The sequence below is a fragment of the Malaclemys terrapin genome, chromosome 3, assembly GCF_027887155.1.
Source record: "Malaclemys terrapin pileata isolate rMalTer1 chromosome 3, rMalTer1.hap1, whole genome shotgun sequence".
NCBI classification, from domain to species: Eukaryota; Metazoa; Chordata; order Testudines; family Emydidae; genus Malaclemys; species Malaclemys terrapin.
The window spans coordinates 196,486,146-196,502,425 of NC_071507.1; the positions used below are offsets into that span (position 1 = coordinate 196,486,146).

The 16,280-nt window shown below is 46.2% G+C and overlaps 1 protein-coding gene across 7 annotated transcripts in view; it reads right to left on the reverse strand.

Moving 5' to 3' along the window:
• The window catches only part of PKHD1 (PKHD1 ciliary IPT domain containing fibrocystin/polyductin), a 390,722-nt gene extending 385,140 nt beyond the window's left edge, over nucleotides 1-5,582 (reverse strand). For all 7 annotated transcript variants that reach the window (XM_054023612.1, XM_054023614.1, XM_054023615.1 and 4 more), the window contains exons 1-3: nucleotides 5,414-5,582; nucleotides 2,576-2,723; nucleotides 1,191-1,268 (exon numbers count right to left, since the gene is read on the reverse strand). In XM_054023612.1, the coding sequence (XP_053879587.1) occupies nucleotides 1,191-1,268; nucleotides 2,576-2,627 (130 nt within the window). In that variant the 5' untranslated portion in view covers nucleotides 2,628-2,723; nucleotides 5,414-5,582. The remainder of the gene's footprint in view (nucleotides 1-1,190; nucleotides 1,269-2,575; nucleotides 2,724-5,413) is intronic.
• Nucleotides 5,583-16,280: the final 10,698 nt, after the last annotated feature.

The window sequence follows — 16,280 nt, forward strand, 5'->3', positions numbered from 1 at the left end:
AGAATCATAGACTATCAGGGTTGGAAGGGACCTCAGGAGGTCATCTAGTCCAACCCCCTGCTCAAAGCAGGATCATCCCAGCCAGCTTTAGGATGTTTGTCAAGCCTGACTTTAAAAACCTCAAAAATGCTCAAAAGATGCTGAGGAATTGCAACTCCTTCTGAAGTCAGTGCTCAGCACCTCTGAAAATCAGGTCATTTATTTATGACCTAAAGAATGGAGCACTGGACTGGGACTCAGGACACCTGGTTCTATTCCTGCTTCTGCCACTGGCCTGCTGGGTGACCGTGGGCAAGTCACTCTGCCTGCTCTGTGCCTCAGTTTCCCTCATCTGTAAAAATGGGGATAATGATCCTGACCTCCTTTGTAAAGTGCTCTCAGATCTACTGATGAAAGGTGCTATATAAGAGCTAGGTAGCATTATTTATATGGATAATTTGGGGCAAGCAAGTTTGACCATTATGGCCTATGTGACTGACAACGTTGGCAACTCTTGTGATTTTATCACAAGTCTCACAATACAATTGATGGTTTTCTTAAAACCTCGGCTAGTGGAGTCATGTGACTACATGAAAATCTCAGCTTTCATTTAAAAAAGGAGTACATTTCTAGCTCTTATGATTTCCGAGAAAAGCATGTCAGTGTTACTGAAGTGCACCCTAAATGCTCAAAATCCAGAAGGCAAATAAAAAGAACCCAGCATTGATTTTTTTTTAAATCTAATGATTTTTCAACCCAATCTCATGATTTTGGGGCGCCTGACTGCTGTGTTGTTGTGTGGGGTTTTGTTTTGTTTTACATTTATGGTTGCCAATACCAGAATGACAAATTAAGAATATAAGAACAGCCATAATGGGTCAGACCAAAGGTCCGTCTAGCCCAGTATCCTGTCTTCCAACAGTGGCCAGTGCCAGGTGCCCCAGAGGGAATGAACAGAACAGGTAATAATCAAGTGATCCATCCCCTGTCGCTCATTCCCAGCTTCTGGCAAACAGAGGCTAAGGACACCATCCCTGCCCCTCTTGGCTAACAGTCATTGATGAACTTATCCTTGATGAACGTATCTAATTCTTTTTTGAACCCTGTTATAGTTTTGTGTTTCAAAACACAGCTGACCCCTGGTCATTCTTCCAAGTGCCCCATTTTATCCAATGATTTCCACCAATTACTAGCAGCCTCCTCAAACTTACCATCCAATGTCAGGGTGATCCATGTTCCTCCAGCAAGGCTGCCCTCCTGGGGTTCAGTGAATAACTTTGCAGATGCCACTGCAAACATAACCCAGATACTTCAGGATGAAATGTAATACGGCAGCAGAATCAGTCGTGTGCAGCATGTATCTTTACAACGGCATTGGCAATGCTTGAGACACATTTCTGCACGGGAGGTTTACTATCAACATATTCCGACCCAAAGTATATCTTCCCTAAATAAACAAATCCCAAACAGCACAACTGGAGGAACTAAAATAGATTAGAAATACATAATATGTACACACACATGTATATAGAATGAATACAAATGGCTGGACATATAAAGTCCAATGAGACATAAGCTCCTAGGTGCCTAAGTCCCTTTTGAAAATGAGACAGACATCTAGGCCTTGCTATGCTGAGCTTACAAGCCTGATTGCAGTCACTGCATTGCCCCAGCTTTGCTCCAGTTGTAGAGTGTTCTGTTCTGCAGAGGAATTGGTGATAACCCACTCTAGTTAAACCATGGAACATTTTCTTGGAAAACTATATAGAGCCCCTGAGAGCAGATACAAAGGGCTCCTTGCCAAGTGGGACAGCCAGATGAAGGAGCTGTGTTCCACACCATTCAGAGATTCTGACTTGTGTTTAGGTGGATTTAGCAAACGTAGCAGAGGCTAGAAACTGAGAATGACGTCCCATAGTTATTCACAGCAAAGACAGCAACGGAGCAAGCTTCCCTTGCCAGTGAATGACCTTATGGGACCACCTATGAATGGGAGAACATTGCCGTTCCCATTCCAACAGAGGACCTCTGCTGAGGCTATCAACAAGAGCAGTAGTTATGATAATAGTGTGTGAGATATGGACATTTTTCCACTAGGAACTAGACTGGGATCCAAATATGTTTCACCAAAATCATCAGACAAAACCATCAGATGACAAAAACTTTTGTCCACTACTGGCCTGAGTTAAATTTGAACCAACAACCTACAGGAGATAGTCGTTTACTGCAGTGAAAAGAAAAAATCACTGCCATTTGTCCCAGCATTGGAGTATCAGGTAGGTGAAATATTGCACTGGACATTGCCAGTGGTCTCTATACACTGTTATTACAGACCCAACCATGGACCAGCAAAGTGGCACATTCTGTATACTAGCGACAACACTGCATGAAATGCTGCATGTTACTGCCAACGCCCTATGGCATCCAACTTCGTCCTTTCCGCAAACCACTTCATAAGCCCCCAACAAAGGCAGAGCCCCTTGCAAAGTTTCTCCCAGACTACCAACAATCTCACTGCCTTCCCAGTGGCATTCGTTCCTTTGTCCTGCTGGCCCCATAGATAATTGTTTGAGAGCCATTACCTTCTAGCACTCACCTGCAAAGAGCAGCAGCTCCACGTTCAAAAAGGACGGTATCAAAGTGTTCATCTCTGGTCCCGGACTTCAACTGCACAGGAGATTTTCCCTGAGATCGCTCACATCTTCACAGGTCTAGCATGTGGCTTTAGTACCCGTACTCCTTCCCTGTAACATTAAAAACCTCTCTCTATATTCCTTATTCATACGACAAGCCTTCAAGGCAGGCCATGCTGCTCTGAGTCATTGTTCTGCCAGGGAGGAAGGGCTGTTTCCTGAAATCCAAAAGCGCCTCGGCGAGAAATTAATTTAATCTCATTCACTAGTAAAGGTTTAAACACACATGGGGCTGATAACAGCACATGAAGCCTCATCCACTCCAAGAGCCAGATTTTCAAGTGCTCCGCACCCAGCGCCAGGTTTTCCCAAGCCCTACTTGGCACCAAGCGAGAGATTGTTGAGAGTGCTTAAGGGATTTAGGTGCACCATTCCCTCGGAAGGGCTACGTTAAACTCTTCTGGCTCTTCAGACTCTGTGCAAAAAGTGTCTGTGAGCTCAGTCCACCTCCTAGTGAAGGTGTCCAGGGTCAGATCATCAGCTGGCACTGCAGAACGCCCAGCAAAGCTAACAAAGGGCTCTGAGGTTCACCTCCTCTGCTTGGCTGCTCAAGGAGTGCTACAGCTATATGCTACCCCTTGCACAAGGTTGGTGGCTGAAGTACGACCTACCCCTGAGTTTCCCTAACTATAAAATGGGAATATTACTGCAGGGGGGGACAATCAGAGGAGGCTCAGAGTCTTAGAAAATCTATCGATTCTCAACTCTGGTGCAACTCACAAATCGAGGAAACAGGAAGGGGGGACTAGAGCTAGCAGGAAGGTGTAATTTACGATGATTATAATGGTAGCATCTGGAGGTCCCAACCAAAATTAGGGCCCTTTATACAGACAGCCCGGGCCCCAAGGAATTTAAAATCTAAATAGACAAGATGGACAGACAGTGGGAGGGAAAATAGATATGGAGAGGTAAAGTGGCTTGTCAGTGGCAGAACCAAGACTAGAACCCAGGAGAGCAGAATACCTGGGGCAGGTTTAGAAAGGAACACTCTTTCAGGAGAGTGGGCGTTGTTCGAGGGAACCAGGCTGAGACACAGACACATGCTGGGAACATATGAAGGAGTTAGGGCTACCTAGGTTACCCTTGGGGGATGGTAAGCCTGTATAGGTCGAGCCCTGCACGGATAAGAACATAAGAACGGCCATACTGAGTCAGACCAAAGGTCCATCTAGCCCAGTATCCTGTCTTCCAACAGTGGCCAGGTGCCCCTGAGGGAATGAACAGAACAGGTAATCATCAAGAGATCCATCCCCTGTCATCCATTCCTGGCTTCTGGGAAACAGAGACTAGGGACACCATCCCTGCCCATCCTGGCTAATAGCCATTGATGGACATATCCTCCATGAATTTATCTAGTTTTTTATCCAAAATTTGTATCCGCAGCCGATCCATGATCCACAAAAATGGTTCACGGATATCTGCGGATTTGCAAGGCTCTCAAGATAGGCATGTGTGTAGACTGTTGTTTGAGAATCTTTTTTTTCCTCTGTACTCTTTGTTCCTACTGCAAAACAAACAACACAGATGTCTACCGTGTGACCGAACGCACCACTGGTCACAGACTGCCAAAGGGAAGAACCGCAGGTCGGACCAGCCAGGTAAGCACAGTCAGTGTTTAATTTGTAATGAAAGAGGTGCTGGGGGTCAAGCAATTTTTTTACATTCCTAACTGATGCAGTAAGCCCAGCGGTGCCATGGCTATGACTTGCCAAGCCTTGAGGTGCCGGGCCTCTACCCTGGCACAAATTAAGCCCTGAGCACAGTAGATACATAGGATACGGTAGCCTAGGACCCGCTCTAGGAGTGGGAGAACTGTGGGATTTCACTCCAAGCTAGGGAAAGGCAAAAGGCTGACACCTGAGGGGGGGCACTCAGAAAGGCTACAAACGGGACAGAGCTGTGGTTAGACCTGGAACCATGACAGACACCTTGTAAACTTTAAGCCTGCCGCTGCTCCTATTGAGATCAACAGAGTGGATTGTTTGAATGACATCCCCCTTTCAATCCGGCAGCCATGCCCGGCCATTAATAGCTTACAGGGCACTTCATCCAAAGGTCTCCACACGCTGCACACACTTCAGTTAATTCATTGGGTCTCCCAACATCCCTGCTTGAAGCAGATACGTATTGTAGCCTCTCTTTTACAGATCTCACAGAGAAGTAAGCATAGGGCTGGAACCAGGGCTGCAGGGGGCACCCCCAGCTTGAAGTGGTTTCCATCATACACAGGGTTTACAGTTTAGTTTAATGGCTGTCAGCACCTTCACTATACAAATTGTTCCAGCCCCTTTGGAGGTAAGTGACTTAGTACAATGTCCCACGGTGAGTCTGTGGCAGAGCAGTGGCTAAAAAGCATAAGTTTTGTAGCCGGCCCTGGTAGGTAAACAACAGAAAGAGAAAACAGCCAGGTTCTCTCAACCTAAGTTGACAAATGTTCAGTAATATGGATTCCCTTCCCTCTGCTCCTCCTGCTTCCAGGTTCTGATAGAGATTAGCTATTCATATGTGGACACTATAGTAATGGAAGACATCCACAAACTAGTTTGCTTCTATCTTTTGTGGTATGAGCTCTGCCACTTTGCAATGCAATCAGTGGTTGATGGCTCCTTCTTACAGGTCTCAATGCAACTGCAATCACGACTGGCCAGATTCTACAACCTGTACTCACAGTGACCTTGCATTTGAAGCTACACACATAAAGACACACCAAAAAAAAAAAAAAAAAAGACGATACTGCTTACCTTTTCCTATGTGCTTTTCTTCCATTGCTCAGATGAGAGATGCACACAGCTACCTCTGGTTTCAGAATAACTTTTGTGGTTTCATCCCTTTGGAACCGGACAGCTTGGTTCGATTTTGTTGCTGTTCTGGGACAAGGGTGTTCTAAGCACTAACTCCAATTGCTCTGCAGGTAACTGAATCTTACCAGACTAGTTTGTGTGCAGGTTTAAAAGCTCAGAGCTATCCCTAGGGCAAGTTTAATAATTAACCTAAGCTCCTTATGCTATTAACCACTTTGCTCCGAGTCTTTTGTTAATGACCATGGGGAAAGCAACTTGGAATTTTTCTCCTCTTGAAATAGGATTTTGTATATGCAATGAAAACAAGCACATTTTCAAATCAATCAATTTTGTATTTTTTTTCTTCCCATTGCTTCCATATGAAAAATAAGCAACACATCAATGTTCCCCAAAACACCAGTCAGCAGAGTTGGAAGTAAATTTCATAACAAAACCTGCAACCCAAGGAGTTTGGGGTTTTCTGGCAAACTACAGTCCAAATTTGCCATAGTTTCACAAAGCATCTCTGAGCTTGCCAAGAATTTTAGCCAAGTTTCAAGCGAGGCTGGGGTTATGTTCATGGTGTCCGGTGAAATTTGGTGGCTTCCTGGGACTTCCATACAAAACCAGGTGTGGTCATAGAAGTTTTCACCAAGATTCACTCTGACATTTTGGGCTCCTGGTGCAACATTACCCACCCAAAGTAAAAATCAGAAAGAGATGCACACAAACCTCTGAGCTGACACCACAGGATTTTATTCAGCTCTATTGGTCACACTTCAATGGGAGTCTCTCAAGCATGAACAGCCCCATGTTTTACTACCGTTCCAAAGACCTGCCTTAAAAATGAGTTTTTCTGATTTCAAATGTCTCTCTCATAAATATTTTTGTTTAAATTATCAGTCCCAGGATCCTCACCCAAATAGTCTTAAAATCCCAGCTTCTAGGATGGGTGAAAGCTAGCCACAGACGTGTTAAATCCCATGTACAATCGATGTGTGTACACCGGGTGCTATTCCTTGCATCCCCTAGCACGAGGAGGCACTGGCTGGCCTGTATTCTTCACCAGTGCCTTCTGCTGGATGAAATCGGAACTGCTCAAGTGTTGGTAATCAAACTGCCACCTAGTGGCTTGATAAATAAAGAATGAGCATAAGACTTGATACTATTTGCACCTACAGGTGAGCCTCTTTTCCCACAAGCAGTAGAGACCTGGGGCTTTGGAGAAGAGGCTCCAAGATCTAGTCTACACGTTCTGCCTGTTTTGGGTGAGCTGCCCACGTTACAGCAGCCTGGCTCTGGATTCATTCCATATTCTTATGACCCACCAGCAGGGGACTGAAGCTATACAACTCACTTGTGCTTAAGAACATAAGAACAGCCATACCAAGTCCCACCAGTGGTCCATCTAGCCCAGTATCCTCTCCCGACAGTGGCTTAGAGTATAGTGTTCTTATTTACGACATCCCCCGGCTCCTGGCTAACTTGAATGGAGCTTGCCTGGAGACCTGGTAATAGGAGTTTCTGGCCAATGGGTTAAGGAGAGGGGATTTTAAACACCGGTTACTACAACCCTAACGTTTGAAGAGCTGGTGTTTTCTGCACTACTAGGGAATCTTACTTTAAACAGCAGGTGTCACTTTAAAAGAGAGTCAAATTTAAATCCATCTGCCCTGCTATTGCCATCTATTTCCACCTGAGGCCTTGATCCAGAGACAAACACCTCTGGGTCAAGTCACAGGTGGTCAGTTTTCAGCAGAGTTTTGCAACACTGCTCAATAGCAGAATGGGCTACATGTGGGTTATTCCTTAATCAGGGCCCTGCGTCTCAGCTCCTAACCACCAGCAATAAGGGAAGCCCAGCAAAATTTAACCCTAGCCAGTCCTACAGCATTTTGTCTGTCTTCAGTTTAATTCATTTCACGGGATTGCATTACACTGATGTGCAGAACCAAGGACGGCAGGGGGGAAAATATGCAACATGGAGAAAAACTTTAAAGATGCAGATAATTTGTGGCAAAAATTAAATGTTTGTTGTTTTTTTGAATCCTTGTCTTCTTGCCACTTAGCATTTTGTTCTCCGCAAACGGCTCTAGATTCAGACACCAACAGCAGCTTTGGTCTCGGATGCTAACAGTGTTACTGGCAGTTACTCCAGCAGCAGTGTGATCCAGCGGATAGGGCAGCGGTATAGGAGTGCGACAGCCTGTGTCCTGTTCCCAGCTGCGGATTTTCTAGTGTGCTAAGTCACCTGATCACTCATTGCCTCAGTTTCCCCAGGTGAAAAATAGGCATAATTATGTCTGTCCATCTTCATAAATCATTGTGGGCTCTAAGCATGACAAAGTGGTATAAAGTTGAAAGTCTCACCAAAACAACCTCGATTTGCAGGTTCAGAGGAGAGGGCTGAAGTATATACACGCTCTGCAACAATCATAATTCAGGTAAGGCTGTAGCCATAACATATTCAGATCCCTCATACTGCAGGGCCTTTAACACTAACAGAAAGGAGACCGCTAAGGAATAACATTGACCAGAAACCTGGGCTCCTAATTCTTTCCTACATCCCCAGGGGCAATGGTGGAGTCACAAATGGGGTTCCCCATGTAAAATGTAATGGGTCCCCAATAACAGACTGACTAGTGTGTTTGGATGCGACAGCCCCCTACTGCACAGGAGGGCAGGCTACGCAATCTTTTTTTATATGCACTGCTGTATGCTCAGAGGCAGGTTGTCATCGCTAGAGGAGGTGATGCCATGGTCTCCCCTCCACTAGCTTTAACTTCCAGCCAAGGCTCCATACAGAGGCTTCCTCATGCATTGAATCTGCACATCCTCTGCCCGTCCCCGTCCTACCCTTATCCACTCCTACAGCTCCCCCCACATCCAGGCAGAGTTTCCATTGCCAAGAGCTCCCCCAGCCCCAGGGCCAGTGGTGGAAACCAAGTGAATCGGGGCCCATAATCCGTCCCTCCCCCACCTCCTCTTCTCATCACCTCCCAAGAGCCTCTCACCTTTCTCCAGCTGCGGGGGGGAATCTGATGAGTGGTAGGAGGATCCAAATCAATTTCCCAGCTATGGCCAGCTCCCTGTGCACAGCAACGCCCTCACCTGCTGCTGCCTGTTGTGTCAGTGGCTAACCAGCTGGCCCGTTAGGAGTGGCAAGTGAGAAGAGAGCACTGCTGTATGGGGGAGGGCAGAAGTCATTTACAGGAGCATTACTGCTTGCCGCATATAGGTCTGACCCCCTAGCACATCCACCAGGCAGAAGCAGCTTAGGGAGAACAGTGGAAAGTTGCTGGAATGTCACCACTAGGCAACTAAGGCCCTTCACCAATGACTTTGGAAGGTCCCTAGATGTGTGGGACACCACACCAGCCGTGGGAAATAAAGGGCAGGGTTTTCACAGCTGAAACTGCTGAGATGTGCAGAGAAGGGGCAGGAAGGGGGGGGCATGTAACCCCCTGCAGGATCTCCAAGATCTTCTGCAATGCCCCGAGAGCTGCTCCATGAGGATCTGGGTGGGCATCAGCAATCTCCTGAGGACGGCTCTGTGAGATCTGGAGAGGACCACTGCAATGGCTGGAAGTTAGACAAGTTCAGACTCAAACTAAGGGAGGGCAATTAGCCATTAGAACAACTCATCAAGGGCCGTGGTGGATTCTCCCTCACTGGCTGTTTTTAGCCCAGGAGATATGCTGTAGTTCAAACAGAACTATTTTGAGGACGTTGTCTGTCTGCCTGTGCTATAAGGAGTTGGTCATTGTGGTCCCTTTTAGCCACAGAATCTATTCATCCCTTGAGGGCCGCTGGAAGAGACTGGGATGTGGGCAGTCATGCCCAGTAGTTAGAGCAATACTTAGAAATCAGAGCCCATGGTCTGAGTCAGCCACCAGAGCCAAAGTTACAAATCAGAGCCAAGGGTCAGGACCAGGTCACTTGGAGTGAGGCAAAGCTGGGAACAAGGAGGTACCAACACTAGAAGCAGTCACTGAAGTGGTGCTGCTGCTAGGTGTAAGAGCCGGTCTGCTGACTCTTCTAACCAATCAGGCAGTGTAGCCAATTAGACAGCCTACCACCAGCTAGCTGTGCTCCTTAGGTTGCCCAGAGAGGGGCTCTGCTACAGGCCAGATACCTGACAGCTGTTCCCTGAGGCTACCTAGACACCTGATTCCTGGTGGTCTGGCTGAGCTCCAGGTTGTGTGTCTTGGGGAGTTCAGTGCTCACATTGCATCAGCTTGTCATTGTTGGTAACAGTGTGTTTCTATAGGGTGAATTGTTCATGTGCTCAGAGTCTGAGAATAGGTGCATTAAATGCACTGAAGCCAATGAAACAATGAACCTATACGGATAGAAACTGATCACTTGGGATCCCAAATGAATACATGTCTTTAATTTAAACTCCTGTTGCTTTCAATTTCATTGCATGAGTTAAAAAGGGACACACAGAGATTAGAGATGGCAAAGATGTATTTGTTCTATTCACACCCTTGCAAAAGTAGCAAGGGGTCTGTTAATTGAGAATAACCTATGGCCTAAACAAAGAGGGACCACAAGCTGAGACAAATTTAGCACAGCAACATCACACTGGACACCTTAGGGAAAGTAGGTTTTTTGTTTGTATGTTTTTAAAACTCACCTAGTAGAGATGCCAGCTCTGGGACATGGGCATCCATATTCAAATCTGCATTATGGCAACTTAGAAAATGTCCACCCATGTGTTGGGGTATATACAGTATATGCCATTTCCAAAGGGATAAAAAATCCTGAACTGCCATCTGATTTTGCACAGGACCAACAACTCGTTCTGAAGTTCAAGGTTTTAGGTTTAGAAGTAGAATGAGGGACAGTGCTTCATAAAAGAGTCCTGGGCCTTTGAACAAACAGTCCTGGGCCATTTCTGAAGCAGACAAGAAATAATTACAGTACAGTACAAGCACAGAGGAGGAACAGGAGCTGTTTAGCCACTGGGTGGCAGTGCTGAGTCGCTGCAGAGTCGAAAAGTGAGGATTGAAGATAAACCAAGCGGTCGCCCATCTGCAGGATGGTGCTGTGTAATACTGCTTCAGTAATAATGGTTATTAAGAGTGTGCACCTGAGGCAGGCAGCATAGGCTGGTGGTGAGAGCAGAGGTATAGGGGTCAGGAGACCTACGTTCTATTCCCAGCTCTACCTTGGGTAAATAGCTTCATCCCCAGATTCCCCTCCTATAAAGTATCATCATCAAGGCAATTCCCACAGCCTCCTTGCAGATCCATGGCCCCCTCGCTCAGTTGCTAGCTAGGTTCTAAAGTCTGTCTGTCTGGATGTTCAGTCTGTGTCCATCTTTGGCAATCTTATCACACCACCAAAGTTTTTGGTGCCCACCTGATTGCCAGCCCCTTGTCAGCATTCCTTGGTAAACACACTTCCTAATTCATTGGTTCCAGCCTAATAATCTCTCTGTACCAAGAAAGCCTCTGAAACCAAACCAGTGCTGATGGAGGCGTTTGCTGGTGTCAGCTCTGAAAATCTTCATAGCTGAGCTTGTCCTGCTACTTAACTTGGAACAGCTGATGGAAGATGACAAGAACTGAAAATGTCAATCCCTTCCATTGCCTTCCTTGGCACCCAAGTTTCACTGCTGGGACACCACCACCCTCAGGCAAACCAGGCAGCAGCCCATGGCAGCAGCATCATGGCAAGCTGGGGTGCACGGGCTGCGGACTCTGCGCACATTAGCGGTTTCTCTATGTGCTTTGATCTAGTCCCATTTCAAAGAGGACTAGATCAAAGTACATTAACAAACTGTCAATGCACATAAGCAGGGTGCACGTTGTGGACACCTAGTGCACATTTACACAAGCACAGAGGACCTGGCATGGACCACGTGGCTGGAGCACCTGGCCCAGTGGGAGACCATGGCCCAGGCAGCCTCTCCCTGGTCAAGTCCTGGGCTGGGCAATGAATAAGTAAGTGGCACCCTCAACCTGCCCCCCACTCTAGTCCTCCTGTTCTTCCTAACCCACCCCCATGTTCTACACCCACCCCAGCTGCCCCTGTCCCCCTGGGGTCCTGCCCCCGGTTTCCCACTGTGGCCTAATCACCCTGCTCTAGTCTTCCTGCCCCCCATATCCTCTCCATCTGCCACACAGGGTCCTGCCCCCCATCTACCTCCCACCTCAGCTAGCGAACAAGAGCGGCTAACCAGAGTTTTGCGACAGACTTCTCCAGGTGAAGGAGGAGCGGTTATGTGACGCTTGGGGTAAGTTTGTTGTCTGGTGTGTATGTGTTTGTTGCGGTGTGCTTGCTGCTGGACTGAAATATACTGCGTGGTCTGTTTGTTTGGGGGACCATGTACTGACCGTGTGTGTGCTGAGCCTAGCGGCCTGCTAGGCAAGGCTGAGAGCTTCTTAAGGAGGCTGTGATCCCTAAGCCTTTTAGCACCCGTCAACCCTTAACCAGGGGGTGGGGCTACTCAGGAAGACCAGGAGCAGCTAACAGGGGAGTTTTGCGAGGGAGTTTACAGGGGGAGTGTGTGTGTGTGTGGGGGGGGCTACATACACTTAATATTCCTTAAACTTCTTTAAACTTAAAGCCAAAAACACCCCTGATAAAAAAACAAATCATCAGCAAAGGAACCAGCTGCAGGAGTAAATAGAGAATGCAGGCAGAAGTCCAGCAACAGAGTGGGGGCTACCCAGTTTATTGCACCCAATGCAGCATGTATGATTACCTGCCCTATGGGTGGTGTACGTGTGCATTCGGTGCAAGGAACTCCTGGCCCTCAGAGACTGTGTACGGGCTTTGGAGACCAGGGTGGCTGAGCTGTAGGAGCTAAAGGAGACAGACAGGTACATAGACGAGACTTTTCGGGACACAATAGAATGGTCCCTCCCCGGGTCTGACAGCCTCTGTGCTGTTGAGCAGGATGAAAGCCTCAGGGAAGGAGAACATCCAACTGGAGCAGAGGGAAACAATCCCATAGTTGGGAACCTCCTTCCAGATGATGTTGTGGTATCCTCTCGCACTGAGGATACCTCTCTGGGGGAGGGAACTCCAGCTATTAGAAAGAGACAGGTATTAGTAATGGGCTATTCGATCATTAGAAACATAGATAGCTGCATATGCAATGACCGGGAGAACTGCATGGTGACTTGCCTGCCTGGTGCGAAGGTTGCGGATCTCTCAAGACATCTAGATAGACTTATGTGTAGTGCTGAAGAGGAGCTGGTGGTCGCGGTACATGTAGCTACCAATGACACAGGGAGGGATAGGAGCGAGATTCTGGAGGCCAGATTTAGGCTGCTAGGTAAGAGATTGAAGTCCAGGACCTCCATGGTAGCATTTTCTGAAATGCTTCCAGTTCCATGCGCAGGGCCAGTAGGACAGGCAGCACTGACGTGTCTCACTGCGTGGATGAGACGATGATGTAGGGAGGAGGGGCTTAAATTTATTAGGAACTGGGGAAACTTTTGGAAATGGGGGAGCCCATATAGAAGGATGGGCTCCACCTAAACCAAAATGGAATCAGACTGCTGGCACTTAAAATTAAAAAGGTTGTAGAGCAGTTTTTAAACTAAGGGCTGGGGGAAAGCTGACAGGTGTGGAGGAGCACGTGGTTCGGACATCCCTTAGGGGAGGAACTATAAATGGAGATTCCCTATGGCCTAATAAGGAGGAGAGGATGGAAAATGGTAAAATACAGGTAGGATCTGATGAGAAACAGTCAAAAGAAAAAAAGTCCCATTCAATTACATCATGTAATAGGAGACAGCTAAAAAGTGACTAGTTTCTAAAGTGCTTATCTACCAATACTTGAAGTCTAAATAATAAGATGGGTGAACTAGAGTGTCTCGTATTAAATGAGGATATTGATATAATAGGCATCGCAGAAACTTGGTGGAATGAGGATAATCAACCGGACAGTCTGTATGCAAAAGAATAAATGGACACAAATCAGACAAGAATTATAACATTCAAAAACCAGTCGGAGAACACTTCAACCTCCCTGGTCACTCAATTACAGACCTAAAAGTCACAATTCTCCAACAAAAAAACTTCAAAAACAGACTCCAACGAGAAACTGCAGAATTGGAATTAATTTGCAAACTGGACACCATTAAATTAGGCTTGAATAAAGACTGGGAGTGGATGGGTCATTACACAAAGAAAAAACTATTTCCCCATGCTAATTTTTCCCCTACTGTTACTCACCTTCTTGTCAACTGTTGGAAATGGGGCGTCCTGATTATCACTACACATTTTTTTTCTCCTGATGATAATATCCCACCTTAATTGATTAGTCTTGTTATAGTTGGTATGGCAACACCCATTTTTTCATGTTCTCTGTGTATATATATATATATCTTCCTACTGTATTTTCCACTGCATGCATCCGATGAAGTGGGTTTTAGCCCACGAAAGCTTATGCCCAAATAAATTTGTTAGTCTCTAAGGTGACACAAGTACTCCTCGTTCTTTTTAGTAATACCAGGGTACAAAATGTATCAGAAGGACAGAACAGGTCATGCTGGTGGGGGAGTGGCACTATATATGAAAGAAAGTGTAAAATCAAATGAAGTAAAAATCTTAAATGAACCCAACTGTACCATGGAATCTCTATGGATAGTAATTCCATGCTTCAATAATAAGAATATAGCAGTAGGGATATATTACAGACCACCTGACCAGGATGGTGATAGTGACTGTGAAATGCTCAGGGAGATTAGAGAGGCTATTAAAATAAAAAACTCAATAATAATGGGGGATTTCAACTATCCCCGTATTGACTGGGTACATGTCACCTCAGGATGGGATGCAGAGATAAAATTTCTTGACACCTTAAATGACTGCTTCTTGGAGCAGCTAGTCCTGGAACCCACAAGTGGAGAGGCAATTCTTGATTTAGTCCTAAGTGGAGCACAGGATCAGGTCCAAGAGGTGACTATAGCTGGACCGCTTGGTAATAGTGACCATAACGTAATTAAATTGAACATCCTTGTGGTGGGGAAAACACCACAGCAGCCCAACACTGTAGCATTTAATTTCAGAAAGGGGAACTACACAAAAATGAGGAAGTTAGTTCAACAGAAATTAAAAGGTACAGCAGCAAAAGTCAAACCCCTGCAAGCTGCATGGAAACTTTTTAAAGACGCCATAATAGAGGCTCAACTTAAATGTATACCTCAAAGTAAAAAAACAGAGAACCAAAAAAAGAGCCACTGTGGCTAAACAACAAAGTAAGAGAAGCAGTGAGAGGTAAAAAGGCATCCTGTAATAAGTTGAAGTTAAATTCTAATGAGGAAAATAGGAAGGATCATAAACTCTGGCAAATGAAGTATAAAAATATAATTAGGAAAGCCAAAAAAGAATTTGAAGAACAGCTAGCCAAAGACTCAAAATGTAATAGCAAAAAATGTTTTAACTACATCAGAAGCAGGAAGCTTGCTAAACAACCAGTGGGGCCACTGGATGATCGAGTTGCTAAAGGAGCACTCAAGGATGATAAGGCCATTGCAGAGAAACTAAATGAATTCTTTGCAGTCTTCATAATTGAGGATGTCAGGGAGATTCCCAAATCTGAGCCGTTCTTTTTAGGTGACAAATTTGAGGAACTGTCCCAGATGGAGGTGTCATTAGAGGAGTAATAAGTCACCAGGACCCAAATGATATTCACCCAAGAGTTCTGAAGGAACTCAAATGTGAAATTGCAGGACTACTAACTGTAACCTATCGTTGAAATCAGCTTATGTACCAAATGACTGGAGGATAGTAATGTGACGCCAATTTTTAAAAAGGGCTCCAGAGGTGACCCCGACAATTACAGTCCAGTAAGCCTGATTTCAGTACCGGGCAAACTGGTTGAAACTATAGTAAAGAACAAAATTGTCAGACACATAGATTAATATAATTTGTTGGGGAATAGTCAACATGGTTTTTGTAAAGGGAAATCATGCCTCACCAATCTACTAGAATTCTTTGAGGGGGTCAACAGGCATGTGGACAAGGGAGATCCAGTGGATATAGTGTATTTGGATTTTCAGAAAGCCTTTGACAAGGTCCCTCACCAAAGGCTCTTAAGCAAAGTAAGCAGTCATGGGATAAGTGGGAAAGGTCCTCTCATGTATTAGTAACTGGTTAAAATATAGGAAATAAAGGGTAGGAATAAATGGTCACTTTTCAGAATAGAGAGAGGTAAATAGTGGTGTCCCCCAGGGGTCTATTCTGGGACCAGTCTATTCAACATATTCATAAATGATCTGGAAAAAGGGGTAAACAGTGAGGTGACTAAATTTGTTCCTCTTCTCCCCCTCCCTCCATTGCTCTCAGCTCTTCCCCTCCCGGGCCAGGTCAGGAGGGACTCGCCTGTGGAGCCACGGCTGGGAGCTGCAGCTGCCCGACGCAGGTAGGAGATGACCTTGGCTTAGTAGGGACTGGTGCGAGTGATGACTTGGCCCCTTCTCCACTCACAATAACTGGACTTTGGGTGTCCAGTCAGTAGATCTGACCAGACACTGTCAGGTCCCCTTTTCGACCAGACTTTTCAGTCAAAAACCAGGCACCTGGCCATCCTAGCAGCCAGATGTCTACTGAAGGGGCTCCTGGGGAGAGGCTGGGTGGAGGAAAACAGATAACATTCCACTCCTTGTGGGGGGTTGAAGTCTGAAGGGAGCTGAGAACAGCTGAGTTTTGCAGGGCGATCCAGTTCGGTTGGAGGAGGACTGGTGAGCAGTTTTGTGGGAGCTGGGCGGTGTCTAGAAGTGGGGATGACTAGTCGCCGTGTGGGAGAGCCTGGGACTGTACTGGACTCCCCAGATCTTCTGGCCCCAGCGCTTGCTGCTGCTGC